We start from the raw sequence: 26,785 nt of genomic DNA on the forward strand, positions 1-26,785 counted from the left end.
ATTCATCAAAATGGCTGTAATTTAGTTCTTTGACTGTCGTACCTTTAAGATGTCATTATGTAAATGATCTCTGTTGTGATTGGCTAAGCACTTTGCATGTGGAAACACCCTTAAGTTCACACTGTCATTCATATGTAAACATACACAGTCATATGGTTAAGATAGTTTTAAACGAATAAACAATAAATATAGTGATGAAAATACACACAATAAGTGTTTGTAACATAATAGTGGAACATATAATGAACAAAAATAAATAAATCACCAAGCTGATTAAAAGTCACTTAAGAAAAAAAGATGAAGAAGAGTGAAGACAGAAGCTCTGTCTGCCAATGCCACTTTTTTAGATTTGATATTTAGTATCAAGTGCAATGAAATTCAAAGTGCTTCTTAAGTATGTAAATATGTTTTGGGATCCGGTAGAAATGTATCATTCTCATGCAGCTCTTATTAGTCTAGCATGTCCTTCATTGTGTGTTATAATGGCTGGTGTATGTCGGTTTTTGGACTGGTAGGCTGTTCTATTCCAGTCAGCAACAGTCATTCCATTACGCACCCATTATATTCCCATATTCACAATGACCACGAGACAAAGCTACAACAAACTAAGACGGCAGAGTGAGAGGTCTGTGTTTTCAGACATGTTCCTCACCTCTCAAACTCGATTCTGAGCAGTCTCTCTCTCTCCAGAATGGCCACATGAAGACGCCCCCATTCCTTCTCAACATCAATGGGGTGATAACCAGGGGGGACCTTAACCTGACCAGCGTGAACTGCACTCTGTGGGAAATTTGCAGAACATCATATTAGGACAGAAGTAACATATCGATATACAGAAATTAAACACTTTCACTAAATTTCACTTTATTTCGAGACATTCTGCTAACTGTAAGCAACTCTGCAACTGCATGGCAACTAACTCTCAGAGTATTAGGTTAGAGTTCGGGTTAGTAGAATAAGTTGACATGTAGTTGTAAAGTAACTTATAGACAGTTGAATGTCTGTTGGGAGCATTAATATAAAGTGTTAGCAGATATTAATAGACAGTCTACTAATACTCTGATGAGAGTTAGTTTACATGGAGTTGCAAAGTAACTTATAGTCAGTTGAATGTGTACTATTGAAACAAAGTGTTAACAATTATTTTGACATCTCATGTTACATGTTTAAATCTCCAAGACTAGCATCATGAATTGTGAAATCCTGTGCACAAACCTCAAATGACTGGTAGAGGTGTTTGGAGCGGCTCTTGTCTGACTCTCTGGAGGGCAGCTCGGTTTCTTTATATTTCAGAAACTGACGCCATAGAATCTACAATATAACACCACAAGCAAATCAATAAACAAACACATAAAGAGCTTGGCATAGATGCTGGAATATTAATATAGTATAAATTGTGCAAGACACAGTTTGACCTTGATCATCCTAACAGGTCCATTTAAATGGTTCACTAAGCATTTGTTAAAAGTGGCTTTGTTAAAAAAAATCTTTGTTATTCATCTGGCATGGCCTGACATGACTGAGGATTGTTTCTCAAAGCTGGTAATATAGGTTTGTTCCCTCAGACTAAGATGATATACCCATTACACAGCCGCCCCACCCTGAAGAGACAGAGCCATACAAACTCAAACAAAGACGTTCAAAGACTGAACGCCTGCTCTTCATGATGTGGTGTCATATGACATGACTCATGCACTTCAGAGAAGGATTTCTTCCAACAGGATAGAGTTCAACCCAGGTTACTGACAGTGTTTGCACTCTTAGACAAAAGGCTCAAAGTGGTTTAATATAGAACCCTAGGGCTCTTGACTTAATTTTAAAGAAGACTTTATGCCATTAAAGGTTCTATACAAGGACAAATGTCGTAATTGATTGCATACTACTTTCAGGCTTAATGGTTATTTAATTATTATTCTAGTGATAAAATGTTTACAACCTGTTTAATTCATAAAACTGAATTCAAATGAGAAATGAAGTAAAACAAAATTAATTAATTAAAACTAATTGCATAAAATGGTCCCATGATGAAAAAAAGGTTCTCTATATGAAGCACCTTACAGAACCCTTTCTTTTAAAACAGTGTGGGATTGAGGAGGCTATGGATGGATGGATGGATGGAAATGGATAGATAGATAGATAGATAGATAGATAGATAGATAGATAGATAGATAGATAGATAGATAGATAGATAGATAGATAGATAGATAGATACTAAATGCTACTAATAAAATTAGACACACCCTAATTTTCATAACTGAGGCACAAACAAATTGAAATATCATGGAAAAAAATGTTTTGCATAAATAAATAAAGCACAACGACTCAAATGTTTGTTTGAAACTATGAAATGTCACATAAATAAATTACTTCCCCTACTTTCACGCTAATTAAAAATGTAGTAAAGTTAGTGGAATCCCTAATTGAATCATTCATTACTAAAGTTAGTTACTTCCCAACAGGTTTTGTATTCTCTTTACATGACCCTAAACAAGTCACCCTCCCTGCTGAAGAGACTAGCTTAGACCAGTGTAAATTCATAAGCTGGTCAAGACTCGTTTATCCTATTTAGTGCTGCATTGGTGCTGGTCTAAATATTAGCAGCAAAACTTCAACCACTTTCTGGTTGACCAAGGAAAGTAATTCGTGCTGGTTAAACCAGTTAAGAATGGTGTCCAGAACGCAGATCACAACATATGCTGGTGACCGAGCTGATCTTTTAACCCAGGTAATTCTACAGAAAACCCAGACAATGTGGATCTCACAAGAGATAATGAAGACTGCGATTCATTCAATAACTAGATAGTAACTAGTAGCAACCCAGACCACACAACAGCAGACTTTACATTAGCGTTCCTCACCTCAATCTCCTCATAGCTGCTGGGAAACTTCCTCTCCTCAAAGATGGTAATGTGATGTCTGATCCATTGGTATAGAATGGTGATCAGCTCGTAGTATTCCTGCCAGCGCAGCTCCAGCTCCTGCAAGCGGGAGGAAAAACACACGGGAACTATTCAGGGGAGAACAGGAACGCTCTTTTGCCCCTGTGCTACAGTAAGTCAATTATCACATTCACTCAATTAGGAGTCAACAAGCGTAGCCTTGTCTGATAGCAGCATATGATGGGAGGGAGGAATCAAAGGAGCAAAATAGCTGATCCTGATAGGTTGATTGATAGTCTGTGACACAGCTCACACAGATCATTTAATTCTCTTCCTCATGATAGATTCTGATGGTGTGAAGGAGGAATCAAATAAATTGCATTTGTCAGCAACAGGATCCAAATCCAGATAACACAAAGTCTATTACCTCTTGAAGTTTACAGAATATTTCCTAAACCTTCTATCTATATTAATGGCCAGTACACATTGTACAATTTTGGGCAGTCCCAGATGAAAGATGACCATTCGTGGCGATTTCTGTAGTCGTGGCTCGTAAACGGTGGTCCTACGTCGAGCTCCATTTGCAAGATTTGCATTCCAAGTTGGCCTCTTTTCCCAAGCCATGGCCACGTCCATATTCTCCTCTCTTTTTTTCAGCGCACATAAAAACCACAATTGCAAAAGGTTGATTCATCTTGCTGTATTTTTTCACCACTAGCGCATAATGATGGCGTTTTATTCTTCTATACTAACCTGCGTCGTAGACTACGATTCAATAGCTGTCATCATCGTACAGTCTACATACATGGCGTATCCAAGTTGATTACAACAATGTCGTACAGTGTGATCTGTAATGTTCTTATAGGATTTTCAAAAATAAGATAAGAGCCTTCTGAAATTTTGACTATAAACTAGGATGAAGGCCAACAAGGGTCTTGATTCACCATATTTGTGTGTAAAGAACAAATATAAAAAAATCATATTTTTGTCCTTTCTTCACACAAAGCTAATGTACACTCTTAAAACTAAAGGTTGACATCTGGTTCCACCAAAAACCTTTAACATCCATGGAAGCTTTCCATTGCACAAAAGGTTCTTTATAGTGGAAAAGGGTTCTTTTGAAAAAGTGGTTTGGAAAAAATGGTTCTTTTCATCTGATCACTGAAAGATTCATACAATATAATATGAATGTTATAAAGTATAATAATCATATAATTATGGTTATTCTATGGCATTGCTGTGAAAACCAAGACACAAGACTTGGAATATAGTGATGTGGACAGCTTTTGGAGAACCTCTCGTCATGCTGATGCTATTTAGCAGTAGCGTGGGAATGGGCAAGGGCAGGAAGCCTTAAGAAACCTCATTCATAAAAATGCATCATTAGTTTTATTAGATTTGGTTTGACTGCGTATTAACTGGACTATGTGCTGACAGCCTATGTCTGGAACTGGTTTGTTAAGCGGCAATTACGTCATTTTAAAATGATGAGGGGAAAACTCACTTTGGCTTTGCCGCCGTCCTGGACGTCTGGAACTCGTGGCATAGCGTCGTACAGGGAGGACACATAGGTGATTATGGACTTCTCATCAGGATGAGGCACATCCACATCTGCAATGAAAAGTATTGTAGATCAGTTAGAATTCATTGTTTCATTCGGTGTGTGTGACATGAAAATGTGTGATTGTGTGTCATTTATTTAAGCAGACTGTAGTATTTCTCTATTGTGACCAGGACTTGATTTTGTCCATCAGGAATTGATTAGGCCGTTTGATTGTTTTCATTTCAATCTTATGTCGGTGCACACATCATCAGAAAAGAGATGTCGTTTAGAGGGGGAGATTATGAGGGATTCTTTTTTAAATAAGGATGTGTGCAGATCAATTATTTATAATGAACAATGCAATATTCCATAAAAATATAAATTGTTAATACATTTTGATTTTATGGTGACCAATTTATACATAAATCCATGTAAAGTCAAAGGGTTCACAAACTTTTGACACTTCTCGAGGTTTCCAAATGTCAAAGGTCATGGGATCCTAAACTCAATGAAAGATCAACCTACGGTGTTGTGGGACTGAACAAAGGTTATTTTCGTAAACGAAAACTGAAACGAACACTAAAACTATTGGTAAAAAAAAACATTTTCATAAACTGAAACTTTCAAAATATATGAAAAACTAAAACGAAACGAAACAAACAACAGTTACTGAAAAACTAACTGAAATAAAATAATAATTAGCAAATATAAATAATGTTCGTAATTAATAAGCTCTTATCCTGTGGCTGTTTAGGGAAATACCAGTAGATGGCGCTTCATGCGTGTGAGCTGAAGCAATAGGGCTGGGCGATTAAGTCCTAAGCGTCTACTAATTCACTCGGACAATGGAATGAGCTGTAAAGTTGAGCGCTGCGTTTTTATAATGTTGTTTCATGCGCGAGACGCGGGTGCAACAGCCAAACACGTCCGTCAAAAGCAGGTTTACAGAGAAAACAATTGAAAAGCAGTGCAACGCAAAAACCTGTAAAGAACTACTACTGTATGTTTGAGATTTAATGTTTGCATGATGGTGACAGGCTGAAAAGTGCTGTTATTGTCTTTGTTTCTACAAAATATCATTAATATTACAATCCATGTGGACACATTTCTCCACAACTACACACACACACGCTTCATTTACACTTCATTACGTAATCACACTGGCTTGAACTGTTTCTAGATTTACCAGTAGTTTCACTGATACATTGTAGATCTGGAAAAAAAAAGTAAACTAGGCATGTTTAACAAGAAGTATGAATGAATAATTTTATTCTTATAATTCTTATATTATTAATAATTTTTTAACTTTTTTAAATACTTTAAGGTTGCATTTGTTTGGTTATTTTTCAATCTCAAACAATTATTTTATTTTTATTATTAAGAGGTTAGCACAAGCGTTAACTGTAAACTGTGCAAACATTAAAAGCTGAAATTAAATGTTTATGGTCTACACGGGAAGTGTTGTGTTAACTCTGCTAAACTATAATTACTAACTATAAAACTAAACTAAAACTAACAAAACTGTTCATGAAAATCCTGACTGAGACCTGGATTCGTCCAGAAGACTCAGCAACCCCCGCTGCTCTCTCTAGCAATTTCTCCTTCTCTCACTCCCCTCGCCAGTCTGGGAGAGGTGGGGGTACAGGGCTCCTCGTTTCTAACAATTACAAATACTCTGCGCTCTCTTCTATATGCAACAACAACTCATTTGAATATCATGCTATTACACTCACAACTCCCAGTAAGATCCATATTGTAGTCATTTATCGTCCCCCAGGTCAGCTGGGTAATTTTGTAGATGAACTGGATGTGCTGCTGTCCACTTTCCCTGAGGACGGCACCCCACTTCTAGTCTTTGGTGACTTCAACATCCATCTCGACAAGCCATATGCAGCAGACTTCATCTCTCTCCTAGCCTCTTTCGATCTCACACAACTCATCACCACAGGTACTCACAAATCAGGCAACCAACTGGACCTGGTTTACACACGCAACTGCACCACAGACAACATCTTGGTGAGACCTCTCCATGTCTCAGATCATTTCCTCATTACCTTCAGTCTACAACTCTCTACCCCTGCACCACCAACCCCACCACCAGTCACTTTCAGGCGAAACCTGCGCTCAGTTTCCCCCTCCCATCTTTCCTCTGCCGTCTCATCTTCTCTTCCCCCACCCTCACAATTCTCATCTCTGGATGTGAATACCGCAACGGATACCCTATGCTCCACTCTAACCTCTTCTCTAGACATTATCTGCCCTCTCTCCTCCAGGCCAGCACACGCCACTCCCTCTAACCCCTGGTTATCTGAGGTTCTTAGGGAACACCGGACCGAACTCAGGGCAGCGGAGAGGAAATGGCACAAATCAAAAGACGCATCTGACCTGAGTACGTATCAATCTCTCCTCTCTTCCTTTTCTGTTGATGTTCATGCTGCAAAATCTTCATACTTCCACAACAAGATCAACAACTCCTCCAACACACGATTACTCTTCAAGACATTCAACTCTCTCCTCTGTCCACCTCCACCACCACCCGCCGCCTCCTTAACTGCTGACGATTTTGCGATCTTCTTCACCAACAAAACAACATCTATCAGCAGTCAGTTCTCAGCTCCACACACACAGGAACCCAGACCGACCCCTTCCACAGCCAACATCCCTCTGCCCTCCTTTTCTCCACTAACCGAGGAAGAAGTATCTACACTTCTCCTCTCCAGTCACCCTACCACCTGCCCTCTAGACCCCATCCCCTCACACCTTCTACAAGCCATCTCTCCCACACTTCTACCAGCACTCACACACATCATCAACTCATCCCTCCATACTGGCATTTTCCCTACAGCATTCAAGCAGGCTCGGGTTACTCCACTGCTTAAAAAACCAACGCTAAACACATCATTTGTAGAACATTACAGACCTATCTCTCTCCTACCATTCATTGCGAAGACACTTGAAAGAGCTGTTTTCAACCAAGTAACATCCTTCTTGTCTCTAAACAACCAGCTGGATGTCAACCAATCTGGCTTCAAGAAAGGGCATTCTACTGAGACTGCATTACTGTCGGTCACAGAAGCCCTACGGATCGCAAAAGCTGCTTCCAAATCCTCAGTCCTCATCCTCCTGGATCTGTCTGCTGCCTTCGACACTGTGAATCATCAAATCCTTCTGTCCAGCCTCTCAGCACTGGGCATCACAGGAACTTCACTCCACTGGTTTGAGTCCTATCTCACAGGTAGGTCCTTCAAGGTCGCATGGAGAGGCGAGGTATCCAGAGCACATCAACTGACCACAGGGGTTCCCCAGGGTTCAGTTCTTGGACCCCTCCTCTTCTCCATCTACACCACATCACTGGGACACATCATACAAGCACACGGCTTCTCCTACCACTGCTATGCTGATGACACACAGCTCTTCCTCTCGTTTCAACCAGATGATCCCACAGTAGCTGTACGGATCTCAAGCTGCCTGGCAGACATCTCGACGTGGATGAAGGAACATCACCTGCAGCTCAACTTGGCAAAGACTGAGCTTCTCGTCCTCCCTGCCAATCCGTCTCTACAGCACAACTTCACTATCCAGCTAGAGTCATCATCAATCACCCCATCAAAGTCGGTGAGAAATCTTGGAGTAACGTTTGATGACCAGCTGACCTTCACAGATCACATTTCAAAGACAGCTCGATCATGCAGGTTTGCACTGCACAACATCAGGAAGATCAGGCCTTTCCTAACTGAGCATGCAACACAACTTCTCGTCCAGGCCCTGGTCATTTCTAGGCTTGACTACTGTAATGCTCTTCTGGCCGGACTTCCAGCATGTGCAACTAAACCTCTACAGATGATCCAAAATGCTGCAGCCCGTCTTGTCTTCAACGAGCCAAAGAGGGCCCACGTCACTCCTCTGTTCAGCTCACTGCACTGGCTACCTCTCGCTGCTCGCATCAAGTTCAAAGCATTGACGCTTGCTTACAGATCTATCACAGGCTCAGCTCCCTCCTACTTTCACTCACTCCTACGAGTCTACATCCCTGCCAGAAGCCTACGATCGGCCAACGAGCGACGTCTCGTGGTTCCATCCCAGAAAGCCACAAAATCACTTTCCAGAACATTCTCATTCACAGTTCCATGCTGGTGGAACGCTCTCCCCACCCTCATCCGGAATGCAGAATCCCTGACAACCTTCAAAAAACATCTGAAAACCCATCTCTTCCGGGAGCACTTAACCTCATAAAAAAAAAAAAAACACCTCCCCTTTCCCTCTAAACCTCACTTATCGGGCTTATGCTACTCTGAATAATGCCTGAACTTTGTATCTTGAGCACTTCTTGCGCTGCTTTTTGTTTTTTGCCTCTTCATGATGACTCACTTAATCTAGTCCTACTTTGTAAGTCGCTTTGGATAAAAGCGTCTGCTAAATGACTAAATGTAAATGTAAATGTAAAATAGCTAAAACTAAATTGAAATGTATAGGAAATTTGAAAACAATATTAAAATTAAAACTAATTTAAATGCAAACCTATATTGAATACACTTAATCAGGATTTAGCTTCAAGACTGGGTGTTAATTTCCAATAACTTTCTTCAATACCAGGTTATACCACTTGATTTAACATTACCTTCTGGGTCAAGCAGTCGTGTGACCCCAAGTTTTTGCTCCGCCACTGAAAATGCCTGTTCCAGGTTCTCCAGGTTGGATAGGTGGTATACTTTCGACATGTCGATAAGCCTGGGCCTGGTGAAATGAAGAGGAACAAACCCATGAGAATCAGTCAGTAAGTGTGAAATAAATGCAGCAGAAAAAGTTTAGAGGACCTATTATGCTCTTTTACAAAGTCTTGATTTTGTTTTTGGGGTCTGCTAGAGTAGGTTTTCATGTTTGAATGTTCAAAAACACAGTATTTTTCACATATTTGATATTATTGCAGCACCTCTCTTCACAGTCTGTCAGTAACGCTCTGTTTAGTTCCTGTCTCTATGAAGCCCCTCCTTCTGAAAAACACAATGTGCTCTGATTGGTCGGCTGGACCAGCGTGTTGGGATTGTTCAACCGCTTTGAGCATGTTTTGGAAATTTCCATAATCGGGACTTTCACACACTACTAACTAACTCAAACAGGACCCGGCCCTTTTTTGCGCATGCCTTTGATGGGAATTATTTAAATGAGGAACACTATGTGTTCCTTCCCAGAAGAAAACTCAAGACTTGAAATCCAGTACAGATTTTTTTACACTAAGGTTCCATTAGTTACAGTAAGTTAATGCATTAACTAACTAACAATGAGCAATACATTTGTTACAATATTTATTTTTGTTTACATTTATTAACTGTTCATTGTTATTTCATGTTAGCTTAGGTCCATTAAATAATAGTCCCAGATACAAGATTTGATTTAAATACTGTATTATAAAAAGTTGTAATTAACATTAATAATGCTTTAAAAAATAATAATTTTAATATTAAAGTTAACAAATGGAACTTGTAAAGTGTTACCAAATATTATACCAGAATGATAACATGATAACATTTTGGAGTTAGTGGATCTGAAGTCAAAAATAAGTCATAAATACTAGAATAAATACTAGGCTCAGAGCACAGGTAATGTGACCACCTGCTCCATAAATCCCAAATAACATCTGTCTCCTGAGGGATGGAGCCATAACTGACATGCCATGAATACCCAGAGATGGGAGTGGCTCGAAACAACAGAGAGAGAGAACAAATCTATACACTTACACCAAAAGATTCTTAAAACATTTAAACCTTTAGTTTCTACACCATAAATCTATAGAGAGCCAGAAATGAAGCAAGCACCCGGTCATCTGTGTGGAATGTATGGTGTAAGGCATGGAATAGGATTCTCCAGCGTGGTAATGAGAGTCTGGCACCGCAGTCCGATCGTCCATCCCGAAGCCTCCGTTGATCTGCCTCAGGTCCCTCTCTGAGCTCCAGTCTGGCTCATATCCCGTCTGAGAGTCCCCGCTGGAGCGAGCGCCTGGACTCTGGGAGCCCCGGCCAGAGTCCAGGGAGCTTTCGGAGGGGATATCCTCGCACAGCATGATCACACGGTCCTCCGAGTCGCTCGCAGAAGCCACCGTACTGCTGGAGCCGGTCCGACGCTTCTTAAAGGACAGGCGTCTCTTCATGTTCAGCATCATCGTGTCCTCAATGCAATACCAACTAAATATTTCTCGATTTATCAAATATCAATAATGAACCCTTCTGGTATTAGTTGTTCTTCTTTTTCTCCAATCCATTTGCTGCCAAAGAGCTCCAAAAAAGAAAGTTTGATCGTTGTTGTTTGTCTGCAGGTGGTGCCTGTAAAAGTCTCTTCCCTGTTTCTGAAAGGAGGCAGATCCTACAACTCCAATGGGTGTTCCTGGTTGACAAAAGCATCAAATCCTCCCTGTTCATGTGAGGGTCAGCGGGGCGTACCCAAGCTTTGCAGGTACACGTCCATGTTTCGGGAAAGGTGCCCTGCGGGGAGGCCCGTCTCCGCTCCAACAGGCACCACACCTCACAGCATTTATCGTTTCAGCTTTCTCTGTAAAACTGCCTTCATTGTACACTTCTATTAGCACTACTTTCTTATTCAGTCTCGCCCTGCTCTCTTTTGTCCTTGCGTCTGTGTACGGGACACACCCTCATTACAGAAAAACTGTTTTCACTTGGCCTGGATCTGCGTGGCTTTGTTTCCTTTTTTCAAAACACTCTATCATGCATTTCCTTGTATTATTGATGTTCATATCGTTCCAAACCACGTGGAACACAAAAGGAAACATTTTCAAGAATGTACATGCTGGTCTTTTCCATACGACGAAACCAGACCATGGGCTCCACAAAGTACTCCATACAATTAGTGCGCTATATTTCAAGCCTTTTTGTCAAAATGCTATTTTTGTGTGAGGAACAGACTTAAATTATGTAATTTCTTCCATAGTTCTCAAATCTCATTCGCATTTCCATAAATCTTTTCATTATACTGTAGCTTCGAGCATCTCTTGTTTAATGGAAAAGAGCAGATCAGAAATTCGGCATAATATTTTCTTTTGTGTTCATCGGAAGAAAAGTATGTTTAGAATAATTTAACTATTTATATGTTTGAACTTCAAAGACTGATAAAGTGAGGTGGCAGTCGTGTGCACAACGCTGATTTGACAGGTCTTCGCTCAGGGGGTTTATCTTGATGAAAATATGCGCTTCAGGTCAGAACATTTCACTCCTTGGCATCAAGTACAAGTTTGGTCAAGAGTGAAGCTCAATGTTGAGTCAGGAAAGAACCTGATTAACACATTTCTATATTCCAACATCCAATAGAAGGCTGTCATTTTGAGTATCTATCCAACTTATTCTTAACGTGAAAGCGGGACATCCGCTTCCACTTATTTTACCCATTCAAAAATAGTCTGTTATGCTAATTTATATTGCAAACTGGCATTTGTTATCATGTTATTTTAATTCATTATCATAATGATAAACACAATGGTTTGTAGTGCAAATAGTTTTATCATTTACTGCACTTTGTTGTTCTTCTTTTTGTTTATAGCGGCAAATGAATCAGAAAAAAAACGTAGAGGATAAATATTTCAAGAAAATATCAGGAAATCAGGGTAACACTTTATTTTCATGGTCCACTTTAGACATTCTACTAACTGTAAGTAACTTTGCAACAACTTCAACTAATACTACAAACTCTAACCCTAACACCTAACAGTCTATTATAGTCTAATAATACTCAAATGAGAGTTAGTTGACATGTAGTTGCAAAGTTACTTATAGTTAGTAGTATGTCTAAAGGGAACTATTGAAATAAAGTGTAAGCTAAAAAGAGAATGAATCACGTGACTGTTATTGAACAACTTTAGACTTGGAGCAACTAACTATACAAGCACACATTCCATCTTAATCTTGAGCTTTGGTAAAGAGGCACTTACTCATGTTTGTGTATAACCGCGTTGAAGAGTTTTCCGTCCCTCCAGCTAGTGGTGAAGTTATCGCAGCGGATACCGTGATAACCCTCCACCATACGCTGAGACCAGAGGAGCAGCTTTTCCTTCGCTGACATATCATCTGACTGACCGTTCACCTGGATATCTGAAATCTACCAGCCCAGAAAAAAATGAGTTTCATGGATTTAGCGACATGCAGCAGCGGTAGCAATATGTTAATTGTATAATTATCAATAAATAATTAAAGTGGTTGATTTCTCACACAGGTATGACACAAAGCTTAGTCATGCAAATGCATTCCCACTAAATACCATTGACCTCCTAAGACCCTTCTGAGACCCGTCGTCATACTCACTGCATGAACGTGTAGCAAAAGCAACCCAGCTCATTAAAGCAAAATCCAATTACCTTGTGAATTCACAGTTTGAAGTAGCTAAACAACAGTATCTGCCACAAAACAATCTCAAATAGATAAACTTGAAAGCATACATTTATAAACTAAATATATAGTTAATAAAACCAGCATTAAACTAGTTATGTATTTGTCTGCAAAAAGTCCAAAATGCTATACAACAGTGATGATTCTGTGAATCAGGTTTCAGTGAATTCATTCCAAAACAAACCATTTGAAAGAATCAATTCGCTAAAATAAGATTGATGCACTGACCCGGAAAAGCTTAGGCCGAAAAGGAAGTAAAATTGGCGTGATTTGCAATTGACGCAGATTAAATGATAAAACAACCTTTTGCTTCCCGCACCATCTTTAAAGGTCAGCAAAACATTGGTCTCTTAAGACGGAGAAAAAAAGAAGAGAGCCCTTAATAGCTGCAGCCTGGCCATTGAAAAGTTGACGTAATTCGCCACCGTCGCTTTTTCAGTGGCGTACAACTAGCATTGACAGGGGAATATCCGATCTGTCCACTTACATGGCAGATGCAAATGCTCGTATTCAATTCATATCAGATTTATTTCCACATATGAATGAGGCCTGAAACCGATCAGAGAATATCGGAATCCATGTGCTTTCTTCCTGCTTATACATTCATTGGTCATATCCTATCTGTGCCACATGGGAGAAAGAAATCTGAATTCACTTGAACCATAAAGTAAATGCGGCCTTAGTTACTCACAAACACTGTTTTAAGGCTAGCATTTTAACAAATTATGGTGACCAGATGTCCTACTTTACCCAGAACAGTCCTGGGTTCATGAGTTACACCTGCCCTAACAATTCATTTAAAAATGTGCTAAAATCTCTAGAAACAACACACGTGTTGTCATTTGTTTGATGTAATCTGCATGATTCTGTTGAGAATCTAGGGAAACTGAGTAGAACAAGATGGAGGAGCTGAGGAAGCGAGTTGAAACACAGGCTTAAACTAGGGATGTCCCGATCCGATCCACGGCATCGGTATCGTGCCGATACTGGCCCAAAACGCTAGATCGGATATCGGAGGGGAGAAAAAAAATTATCCGATACCTATGATCCGATACCCATTAGGGGTGGAACGGTATGTATTCGTACTGAACGTACGTTCGGTGCATGGATTTACACAGAGAATACACGGTATAAAAATAAATAAATCTCGCGTGCACATTAATGAATGTAATACGGAACTAACGTTACTGTTAGATACGCGCATATGCGGGTTCTTAGGGACACCTAATCTGTAGCCCGCCTTAGCTCTGAACGCACGTCTATATCGCTTCAAACGCTCACTTTATCATTATACGCGCGCGGCGCGTCCTATTCGCTTTGGACGCGCGAATGGATTCAAACTGTTCAAGCGTCGAACTAGACGCGATAGACGCAAATTTGACGCTCTATTCGCGTTTGTTGTGAACGCAGCAAAATGAACAGGCTGCGATGTCAAGATTGCAATGCTGGAGTGTGTGTGTGTGTGTGTGTGTCAGAGAGAGAGAGGCACGGGCGCGATCGAACAGTGGAAACATAAAAACATACTCCGTCATTTTCATTCAGGACATCATTAAAACTGCAAAAAGTGTTTAGCCTACTTATATTTGTGTAAAACACAACATTGTGCTTTTGTCAAACTGTAAACTCTTGTCAAACTGTAACTGTCACCCAACCAAAATCTCACACACACACACACACACACACACACACACACACACACACACACACACACACACACACACACACACACACACACACACACACACACACACACACACACACACACACACACACACACACACGCTGTTTAAAAGCAAAAATGATCTCATCTTTTGGACATTCATCATTGCATTGGTTTTCATTTCTTGTCCTAAAACAGAGCACTAATCTGTTTATTTTTAAGTAACACATTCTACATTGAATAAAAAAGAAAATCAAATGTTTTTAAAAGTAGTATTATTTTATACAGAAATAAATTATTTATAATTCAGATGAGAATAAAGTTAAAGTTAATTAAAATTTAAAGGAAACAAATATATTTATCTGAAATATAGCAAATTAATTTTAAATTCATTCAGGTTACCAAACATATCTCAAGGTCTTTTGAATAAAGGCTGGCAGTCTTTCATTATCAACTGTTGTTGTGGACTATATACTGGAGAAGTATTTGTTCTCCATTTGAGTGAGATGTTTTTATGTGGCTAATTGAGCAAAGTGCTTCCATTATATTTTATTATTATTAGTATTAGTTCAAGAATAAAATAAAAATATCGGATTGATATCGGTATCGGCAAATAGCCAAAGCTGCGGCATCGGTATCGGTATCGGAAGTGAAAAAGTGGTATCGGGACATCCCTAGCTTAAACTAGAGATATTTTATCTCAATTTGAGGAAATTAACCACATCTCTTAAAGAATCTGGTGCCCCTAATAAAATGACATAGTATAGACTACATTAAACAATCGTGAATAGTAAATAGTAAATAGTGTAAATAGTGTTTAATGTCAATCAAGATTGAATATAAGCACATGGGAGGTTGGCACCATCTAAAACCCTGGTCATGTGACTCTCTTCTTGGTCAGGCTACCTCCACAAAGAGAAAGCTCTTTTAGTTCATGGGGAAGTGGGCAGAAGTCCATACATAAACCTCTCTTGCCTCTTCTGGACAAACCAGAAGTCCTGACAACTTATTTCCTCCATCCAAAGAAATCAGACTCTCTCAAAAGCTGGACCCAAACAGCATCATCGTCTGAATTTGCGTCAGACTCCTGCAGCTGTAACATGACTGTTTTGTTTTTTTAATTGATTGAGGTGGAATAAATCAGGGTGTGATTGTAATTAAACACGTTGAACAACAGATTCACATAATTAGGTCTAAAAAATTGCCTGGATATTAGATTATGAAATTAGATTAGATCACTGACTTTCAATTCCTCATGTTGCCCAAGACACTGAACAGATTCATTTACAAAATCTTCATTTCCGCATACTAAAACTATTGTGGTCGGATCATATTGGATATATTATAAAACAAGAGAAACGTATTTTATTGCTTGAGGCAGATACTGGTTTGAAGCAAAAAACGATTGACCCCGATGATGTTTGATTGGAAGGTGTAAAATAATTATGACCCAAGTGAACTGGTGATTGACCCAGATTTAAGTGATTGGTCAGACTGATTTGGAGCCCAGGAGGAGGAGGAGGAGGTAAATGGTATGGGAACTTAACACTGACAGAAAAGGAGACCTGGAAGTGAAGGATGATGGTCCATATGAGACCCAATGTCAGCTTTGGGTTTCCGTCGGCAATATCATCATTCCTGATATTCACCAGCTTGACCTGTGATTTCCAGAGAAGAACATCAATTCACATTTGAGTTCAAGTTTAATGTGAGAGATTGTCTAACAAAACACCATTGTAAGCATGTGTAAATACTGTCCACCTAAAAATAAACCTTGTATGACTTACTTTTTTTCCTGTGAAACACTCAATGAGTGATTTATAGCACAATGTTCAAGCTACTCTTTTCCACACTATGAAAGTTAATCATTACCATGACTGATGATGCACATGTTGGCTTTTTGTAATGCTTTGATGGTCAGTTCTGCTGTGACCAGAATCTGGTCCTAATTAACTTTCACTTTATGTAAGGTTGCAGCTTGGACATTCTGCTAAACATCACCTTTGGCAAACCACGAAAAAAAGAAAATATAGGTTTGGAAACAAAAGAGGTTGAGTAAATGAGGACAAAAGTTTCATTTTGGAATAAACTATCATTTTGATTTAGTTTGAAAGATGAGTTGGTCTCGTACCTGCCGGCGTCTGAGGAAGTCCAGTGCTATCTGCACATTCTGCAGTTTATGGAATCGCATGCGTCCTCTCTCACGAGGCTGAGGAGACAGACAGAAGCCGGTTAAGACTCATAACACAAAGGATGAGACTGAGGCGTGTCCTTCCGCATCCAAGCTTCTTTTGAAGGTCAAAATGAAGGAAGAGTGAAAAACGTGGAGAACCTTTTTATGAAGCTAATGTATACGGTTACAGTTTACTTTGATGGTCCACTTTAGACTATCAGGCTAACTTTGCAACTACATGTCAACTAACTCTCATTAGAGTATATTAGTAGACTGTTAGGTTAGGGTTCGGCTAAGTATAATAATCTGACATGTACAGTACTTGCAAAGTTACTAGTAGTATGTCTGTTGGGGGAGCATCAAAATAAAGTGCTAGTATTAGCTACTAATACTCTAATGACTGGTAGTTGACATGAAGTGGCAAAGTTACTTTTAGTTAGCATAATGTCTAAAGTGGACCATCAAAATAAAGTGTTACCTCATATATGAACATACAAAAGACAAAACCCCATGAAATCAAATCTTTAAGTCCACGTCTGCTAGCATTTATGACATTTAAATATATCTGTATTGATGATATACCATCTTTATCTTCCAGTTCAACATAAACAATACCAACTTTGATATGCCCTGCCCCAACTTTCTGATTCAGTAGGAAATATATCAACACAGATAACTGAAAAACTGCAAGTCATTTCATGGGGTCTTCAAGACTACAGTATATGACAGAAGTGATGGTCATGTGACTTCAGGGATGTAGTGTGGTTAACTATTGTGGATGAATGCTAAAAATGCTTGTATTATATAGAAAACGACCCAAAACATCTTTACCATCTTTAAACATCTGACTCACCATCTGACACACCCTTTTATGCAAACACCGTTTTATGACCTGAACACCTTAAACTAGCTTTAAACTGTAGTCCAGACTGTAAACATGTCTTGCGAAAACGTTTTGTTCAGCACTAATGATCAATTATAGGCATTTTGCTAATAGTCAGGGTAGTTACTTAGATATCATTTGCAGTCACACACCCAAACTATGACGAGGTTCAGAGAGATGATGGCATAAAGAGAAACAGCCTCAGTCATGCGCAAGTGGAATCGAAAAAGGCTTAACTAATGTTATTCCTACCAGTGAAACTTCAAAATAAAAGTCCCTCAGATTAAAAGAAAAAACATGCTTTATTAAGACGCAATGTTTTTTCCCCAAACAGATCTTAAATCTTTCAAATCTTTTTATTTACAATCTTAATGAAATTTTTTAACATTTAGCTCTTTATTTTAATCATTGACAAACATAGCTTGAAACCTCAAAGGAAGCAACATGAAAACATGACTACAACAAGACTGGCGGAAGTGACATCATGCGCAAGCCAGCCACAGTGAGTGACCCATGCCAATGAAGCATCTACATCACTCACCAACCGTACGCTCCGCACAACGTCCCTCTCCCTCGTCTTGACCCAGCAAGAGAAGTGCAAAGAGAGCAGACAGAGGTCAAAGGGCAAAGGTCAGCAAAGAGATGGTGGGTCAGTGTCATAGGAAGATAGAATGATAGGCAGAGAAAGAGTCAAAGAGGAGCCACACAGGGGAAATAAAGAAAAGCCAGAGAGTGAAGTTAATGTCTTAGCTATAGCCAAGAAATTAAGCAGTATGATGGGATGATGTCAAGATTTTGAATCTGAACCCAGTGTTTTGGATGTGATTCAACATAACATCTTTCGAATTTGAAGACGTATTCCAAGGCATCACCCATAAATATGGTGGGGTGTTCAGGTCTTCCTTGACCTGGAGGTCTGGATCAGGATTTGTTTGAAGGCTGAGGGCAAGGTTGGATGTTTGAAGGTGGGAAGGTTGGAAACTGAATGGGAGAAGTGATGGGTTTTCTCTTGTTTGGCTAAGCATAGGCCCTACATAGGTCTGTCCCAAATGGCACACTTCTTGTGGGTTTACAGTGGCTACAAGACCGTAGGGCAGGGTTTCACAAATCCAGGCCACTGTCCTGCAGAGTTTAGATCAAACCACCTATCTGCAATTTTCTAGTAACTTGACTACGTTGTTCAAGTGTGTTTAATTAGGGTTGAAACTAAACTCTGCTGGGCAGTGGCCCTCCAGGGTGTCCCATTTGTCATTTTCGGTTCCCCTTTGCGACTTTCACCGAGCCTGCACTGAAGCGAGCTCCGCAGCAGACTTCTACCCGACAGTCAAACCGGCGTAATGTCACACAAGTGTGGACTCGGAGGAAGACGGCGAGGGCTTAGGAATCCAATTGGGACAGGGCCATAGAAATCAGTGCAAGACAATCTGTAACACTCACCAGCGTCTCCCCGGAGAGGACCTCCAGAAGGGAGATCAGGTTGTGTCCATCTCGGAGATCTTCGTACAGGTCATTCACATGACGCTGAGTCTGAGGATGGAGAAAAAGCAAAGATGGTTGTATGAGTATCGCATTAAAAATCACATCATCCCTGCAGTAAGAAAACAGCTTAGAATGCATCAGCGCAAACTAACATTTTTAAAGAAAAGATTCTAAAGATTTTATTGCTCATGCAATCCCAGTTCTGACTGCCTACATAAAGCTGAAACAAACACCACATCCCAAAAACAGGTTACTCTGTGATTGAGTTGAGCAATGACATTAGCTCCAGGTTTGCGCTTAATTTGGTTTAGGGGACAAAATCACGCACCTAGAATTTCCCCTTTTTGGTCATTTTGTTGACAAAATTGTCATTATTTATCCTTCCTCATGAGCTGCTGCTTCTTGTTTTCATTCAAGGTAAGTATATGTATGGTGATGCCAATCTTCAAAAATACAACTCAGTCACATATATTCCAATTCACTTACAAAATTGTTGTGGTACTTTTTTGTCCTTTTTGGAGCTTGGCAGTATAAATACCAATCCACTTTTATAATACGCAACTGCTGAACACAAAAGAAGATACAGTATATTGAAAAATATGAGTAACCAAAGAGTTGATGGGACCCACTGACTTCCATACTAGTTTTGAAAAAAAAAAAAATACAATTGAAGTCAATGTCAACTGTTTGGTTACTGACATTCTTCACTCGATCTTCTTTTGTGTTCAGCAGAAGAATGAATCTCATACATGTTTGGAACAACTTGAGGGCGAGTAGATGATGATCCTTTTGGGGTGAACAATCCCTTTAAGATGGGCAGCAACTTCTAATTACAAGTATGTATGTCTCTTGTTAAAAGGATAAAAACAACACCGAATTCAAAATGGATGCTTTGCTCAGCAAGTACAGGACGGGGCAATGCATCGCTCCAGGCAGAAGGGCGGCACACCTGCCTCACGTCAAAAAATATCCGACAAATGATTTATTGAGGGACAGTGTCAATTAATTCTGAAGCTTTTTTCTTTGTTTGTTTTTAAATCAAGCAAGTCATACATACAGATGCTGTATAAAACCTCAGTGGGTCGGATCTTCGCTTGAATGATAAAAAAAAAAAAAAAAAAATTTTTTGGCTGAAATGAGAGATTGGGCTTCCTCAGGTATTTCTCATGCAGCTCCACCCAACATGCACTGCTGCAAAACACTGAACTCTCTACGGGAATTAAGGAACAGCTCACGGAAAACTGACAATCCTGTGATTATTTATTCACCCTCACGTCGTTGCAATCCTACGGAGCCCCTGAGGGGACCTGTGAAAAAAAAATAAAAAATAGGACTTTCGCGTGCGCACGACAAACTTTCGGTTTGCATTATAGCGTCATTAATACAAATGTGGAAATATGGATTATGTATATATCATTTATGTTGTTGTTTGACATGTTTTGAAGTGTTTATTTTAGCAAAAATCTCAAGCAAGGTGCTATTAAAGACAAGACTTAGAGGCATATTTTAGTCACTATTCAAATAATTGTATTAACTTTGAATATACTTTGAATAAACTTTGTATTTGTATGTGTATTGATAAAAAATAAACAACAGGCTAATAATCTTCTGCTACTGAGATGAAGGAAACATTTTTTTAAAGAATTAAAGTTCACAAGATTGCTATTTATCTTGATCAAACTGTTCCGTCATCAGCTCTTCCTCAGTTCCGCACTGCAGAATAAAATAGTCATCCTCTGCTGCAGTTGTACGGATTCTTAACGCATTTATTGCAACCACATTTCATCTTTTTCTCATCAAACAACCAGATTAACGAATGCTTCGACACAACCCGTACCGAAGAGCCTAGACAGGTCTTTCTTCTGTATACTGTATACAGGGTGAATGACGACTGTTGGCCTACCATGGTCGCCCTCGTCAGTAAGTTTTAAATAATAATAATAATAATAATAATAATAAATTAAGATATAAATCAATATAATTCGTTGTAAATTAAATATTTTAAACAATAGCTACAAAAAGGTAATAATTGACTGTATAGTCCTAACGTTCATGCATGAACTGTCATTCAGACTTACTGTCTAACAACCAGAGAACAGAGAACATCAGAGATATTAAAATACATACTCTTCTGAGTTTTATGATGTAGGCCTTTTTTTTATTAAAATGTATCGGCCTATAATTTATATCTCAAGGATGCGAGCTTGTGCGTGGCGCACTCAGTCATGTTGAGAGGGAAACACGCATTATATTATTAGGCTAGTCTATTCAGAAATAGTGTAAAAGACCTGTAAATAAAATACAACATTAACATTATAAACACTATTAATAACATATAGGCTATGCGTATTTTACTTCCCCATAGCCAAATCCTTAAATGAATGGAATAAGAAAACAACAAGAAATGAAAAATAAGTAACCACTTATAATAATAATAATAATAAATACATAGTAGTCTATAAAAATAGCCCATTGTGTCCTTTATTACAAACAACTTTTAGCCTATTTTAAACGCCAAGCCTAAACGAATTTATTTGAATCGAAACTGAAATATAGGCTACCGCAAAGTTGGGTTCGCGCATCTTTCGTTCGGTCCAAAGTTTAATACTGAACAGGAATTAATAATCATTTAGGCTAATAATGAACCGGCTGTGATGTCAAGTTAATGGCAGAAGTGAACCGATGTTGTTAATATCGCGATTCGCCGGCGCCATCACTTGAATTTGTTCCTTGAATTTCTTTCTTTTTCAAAGGCATGACATTTTGTAGTCATTTTGAATGTACACAAATAAAAATATACATTTTACTGTTTCGAATGAGTATGAAACGATAAAGTATTAAGTTATTTCCCCAACTGAGGAACAAATTAGGAACAACTGTTCCCCAACTGAGGAACAAACTAAATGATTATTAATTCCTGTTCAGTATTAAACTTTGGACCGAACGAAAGATGCGCGAACCCAACTTTGCGGTATAGTTTCAGTTTCGATTCAAATAAATTCGTTTAGGCTTGGCGTTTAAAATAGGCTAAAAGTTGTTTGTAATAAAGGGCACAATGGGCTATTTTTATAGACTACTATGTATTTATTATTATTATTATTATTATTATTATTATTATTATTATTATAAGTGGTTACTTATTTTTCATTTCTCGTTGTTTTCTGATTCCATTCATTTAAGGATTTGGCTATGGGGAAGTAAAATACGCATAGCCTATATGTTATTAATAGTGTTTATAATGTTAATGTTGTATTTTATTTACAGGTCTTTTACACTATTTCTGAATAGACTAGCCTAATAATATAATGCGTGTTTCCCTCTCAACATGACTGAGTGCGCCACGCACAAGCTCGCATCCTTGAGATATAAATTATAGGCCGATACATTTTAATAAAAAAAAGGCCTACATCATAAAACTCAGAAGAGTATGTATTTTAATATCTCTGATGTTCTCTGTTCTCTGGTTGTTAGACAGTAAGTCTGAATGACAGTTCATGCATGAACGTTAGGACTATACAGTCAATTACCTTTTTGTAGCTATTGTTTAAAATATTTAATATACAACGAATTATATTGATTTATATCTTAATTTATTATTATTATTATTATTATTTAAAACTTACTGACGAGGGCGACCATGGTAGGCCAACAGTCGTCATTCACCCTGTATACAGTATACAGAAGAAAGACCTGTCTAGGCTCTTCGGTACGGGTTGTGTCGAAGCATTCGTTAATCTGGTTGTTTGATGAGAAAAAGATGAAATGTAGTTGCAATAAATGCGTTAAGAATCCGTACAACTGCAGCAGAGGATGACTATTTTATTCTGCAGTGCGGAACTGAGGAAGAGCTGATGACGGAACAGTTTGATCAAGATAAATAGCAATCTTGTGAACTTTAATTCTTTAAAAAAATGTTTCCTTCATCTCAGTAGCAGAAGATTATTAGCCTGTTGTTTATTTTTTATCAATACACATACAAATACAAAGTTTATTCAAAGTATATTCAAAGTTAATACAATTATTTGAATAGTGACTAAAATATGCCTCTAAGTCTTGTCTTTAATAGCACCTTGCTTGAGATTTTTGTTAAAATAAACACTTCAAAACATGTCAAACAACAACATAAATGATATATACATCATCCATATTTCTACATTTGTATTAATGACGCTATAACGCAAACCTAAAGTTTCTCGTGCGCACGCGAAAGTTTCTCGTGCGCACGCGATAGTTTCTCGTGCCCACGCGATAGTTTCTCGTGCGCACGCGATAGTTTCTCGTGCGCACGCGAAAGTTTCTCGTGCGCACGCGAAAGTCCTATTCTTTTTTTTTTTTCACAGGTCCCCTCAGGGGCTCCGTACAATCCCGCTCCAAACTAATTTTTTTTTTTTTTTTTTATACAATGACAATTAAATATTTCAAGCTCCAGTAAGGACGAAAGAACAAAAGTATCAAAAAAAAAAAAAAAAAAAAAAGTACTCCAGAAGATGAAAAGATTAAATTTAAAATCATTCATTAATGAGATTATCTGTTGAAGCTACTGTATGAAATCTCTTCCTCATTAAGATAAAAAAGAGATGAAAAAGAAAAAGAAAAACATTATCATAAATAAAGAGAAAAAAAGAGATGAATTTGGCATCAACCAAATTTGATACGTCAGTTCAAATATGTGGAATGGAAAATGAGATTTGAGATTTTTGAGTTTTCGATGACAGGATTTTGGAATGAACTATTCATTTTACTCAAACTCATTTTACTCAAGTTAGTAACAATTGCTTTCAAAGAACAAAATCCAAATCAAAGTACAATGACAAATTGGCGTAACGAGGCAGGCTTTGGATTTCTTTTGCTGTACTGCATGAGCTCTATAACTCTAAGCGGTAATCTACATTCTTCATGAGAGCCCAGGCCAAAAGCCTTAAGGAGGACAGAAATACTGTACATATATGTGATAGAGCAAGGCCTGCTGGGACACGCTGACAGATGGACCTACCTCAGCTCTCGAGTGCTGGACGAGTGAATGGAGCAGGAGAGGAAAAGAGGAAGGACGCGATGATGAGGAGGAGAGAAGAGGGCAGAGAGAGTGAGAGTTGATTAGAAATGGAAGAAAGAAGTGAAGGTTGAAAATGAAGGACAACATTAAGATTAATATGATTTAAAGGCTGATGCTGAAACTTCACAACAGCTCATAATGGAGTCGTTCGGCCAAAACTAAAAATAAATAAATAAATAGATAGATAGATAGATAGATAGATAGATAGATAGACAGATAGACAGATAGACAGATAGACAGACAGACAAATAGATAGATAGATAGATAGATAGATAGATAGATAGATAGATAGATAGATAGATAGATAGATAGATAGATAGATAGATAGATAGATAGATAGATAGATAGATATCGTACTGAGCCACTAGAGGTCTCTGTTGATGTCAGTCTATATTACCCAACATGTCCACTAGTAGAAGCTCACACACAAATAATAAGATCAAATGTATTATATCACAGTCTGTGTTAAATTAATACACTGGAAAATAACCAACAACAACAGGGTGTATCATACAGTAATAAGTCTCGTTTGTACTGTCTATCCCCATTATTCGGCCACTGCCCATCTTTCCCTCACACATACTCAGCTCAGTCAGCACAAAGCAATAAGAGCTAGTACAGAACAGCTGATGACAGAAACAAACTGAGCAATCAGTGTTCGTCAAGGTCAAACTCAAACATTCAGTCAGCAAATATAAACGTGTCAGTGTAGAATACAGTTTGACTCGTAAAATAAGGGCTTATATTTGATGGTACAGTATAAAGAGTGAAAACAAGGCAGACTTAATCTGTCTGTTAAATATAAATGATTTCAATATTTGCCAAGTAAAATGACAGGATTATGTAGGCGTGCTCTGGACGCACATCATAAAAACATTCACAGTTTTATATGTGAAATAATTACAAGCGTGTATATAATTATTATAAACATACAGTATATAAAACTGTCATTTCATTTTAGAAACGTGGCCAAAACACCAAAATCAATAATGAAAGCATTATCAAAAATAATACTACACAATGACAGATATTACTACTCAGATTGGAGCAGATTTGTCAGGACACAAAATTAGCCTTTAAGAATTGTGACGGAAAAACATGTTTTCTTTCAAATGGGATTAGAATGATAAATGTACCTGTCCTCCTCAGAGAAAACAGTCCCATCTGAATAAGGCTTTTGTTTAATCACAGATGAAGGGTTTACATCTGTGCAGCACATGTGCTACTGTTGGCCGGCCTGACGAGTGTTTATACCCTGAATATGACATGCCAGTTGCTAAATGAATCCAGATGTTCTTAACATGCAGGTTTGTCTTATATCTCTAACTCTTTTGTTCTGAAGTGGTCTCTTTTTTTCATCATCTACAGTGAATAAATAGGCTTGACTGATTTGTAAGAGTGCCAATAACCTCCATTCTTGTCCAGTCTTACATACTCATTATCTTTTGTTTGGCTTTTCAAGTGCACCACTTTTCAGCTTAAGTACAAGACATTTTAGACCAGATTTATAACCTGTGTGAACAAGATATGCTTCTCTGCAAATATCTGTATAGACTGAACACGTAATACACATGCGCATGACGTCACCGTTTCCACAAATTTGTGTTTTTGTAGTTTACACAGAGACGATAACAGTATCGGTTTCAAAAACTTGCACTTTGAAACCCGTTTTTTCAAAGTTTGCGTTTTCAGGCCCTCAAAACGAACGGCCAAAACGCATAACATTTTGTCCTTTTTTAGTTGAAAACATTGTTGTGTAAACGGCCCCTCAAACTGAAATCAAAATGAGTAAAAAATAAAAAGAAATCATAAAAATTACCAAAACACAGAAAAAATGACTAAAACTTATTTGTAATTTGTAATGCCAAAAGAGGGTTTGTGTTGGAGCTGTTAGTAAATCTGGCCCTAAACCGCAGGTCACTTCAGGAGGACTGAATCTTCGTATGATACTTGTATTGCATTGTAAATTGCATTGGATTTGTCAGTTAAAGTGATTAGTTATTCTAATCAAACTTTACCAAATCTTAACAGCAAAAATAAACATAAATGTACCTTTATCAAGTGTTTGTTCACCCATTTTGTGAAAGTCTTCTTCTGCACTCTGTCCCGTTCATCTGGAAAAGATAAAGAAAAAAGAACATTTAACACACTTCAGCAGTGTTTAGAGTAAATGCCTGGATCGGAAAGGATTTACAGTAAGTGTGTCCTTTTATTAATGTTAAAATACTGTAGATTTTTAGAATACTAAATCTAGTATGGATTCAGCATCAAATCTGAACCTTAAAATAGGTTCAAATTTGATGCTGAATCCCAAATGAATACGCAGACATCTATAAATAAGCCTTTTCCATGAAAAGTGTAACACTGTCTCTGTTGGTTTGAGTATCACGACCACACCAAAACATTGATGCACTGAATGTCCCAAACACAAATGGAAGTTGCAATAGTATTTTCTTCCTTATTGTGACATGTATCTGAGTGAAAAAGCTTCTTAAACAAGAACAAATATAGGGTGGGACTTGATTTTGTCCATTGGGAATTGAATAGATGGTTGTGGTTTGCATGTGAGTGACAGGCCCTCACGCCAGTGAACACACCATCAGAGAAGAGAAGAGATGTTGATCCAAGAGGGACGGGAACTTATTCTGATTAAAGATTACGAGCCCATGAATTTAATAAAGTAATAATGTGCACGAATACATAAATACTGCAATATTCAATAAAAAAA

The 26,785-nt window shown here is 38.3% G+C and overlaps 1 protein-coding gene across 1 annotated transcript in view; it reads right to left on the reverse strand.

Moving 5' to 3' along the window:
• Positions 1–26,785, reverse strand: part of plecb (plectin b) — an 89,503-nt gene that overhangs the window by 29,597 nt on the left and 33,121 nt on the right. The window contains 10 exon segments of the mRNA XM_079894184.1: positions 653–780; positions 1,216–1,311; positions 2,859–2,978; positions 4,384–4,490; positions 9,041–9,156; positions 12,356–12,522; positions 16,035–16,127; positions 16,601–16,678; positions 18,963–19,052; positions 26,110–26,171. Of these exon segments, the coding sequence (XP_079750310.1) occupies positions 653–780; positions 1,216–1,311; positions 2,859–2,978; positions 4,384–4,490; positions 9,041–9,156; positions 12,356–12,522; positions 16,035–16,127; positions 16,601–16,678; positions 18,963–19,052; positions 26,110–26,171 (1,057 nt within the window).

The sequence above is a fragment of the Squalius cephalus genome (genome assembly GCF_949319135.1).
Source record: "Squalius cephalus genome assembly, chromosome: 15".
Classification (NCBI taxonomy): domain Eukaryota; kingdom Metazoa; phylum Chordata; class Actinopteri; order Cypriniformes; family Leuciscidae; genus Squalius; species Squalius cephalus.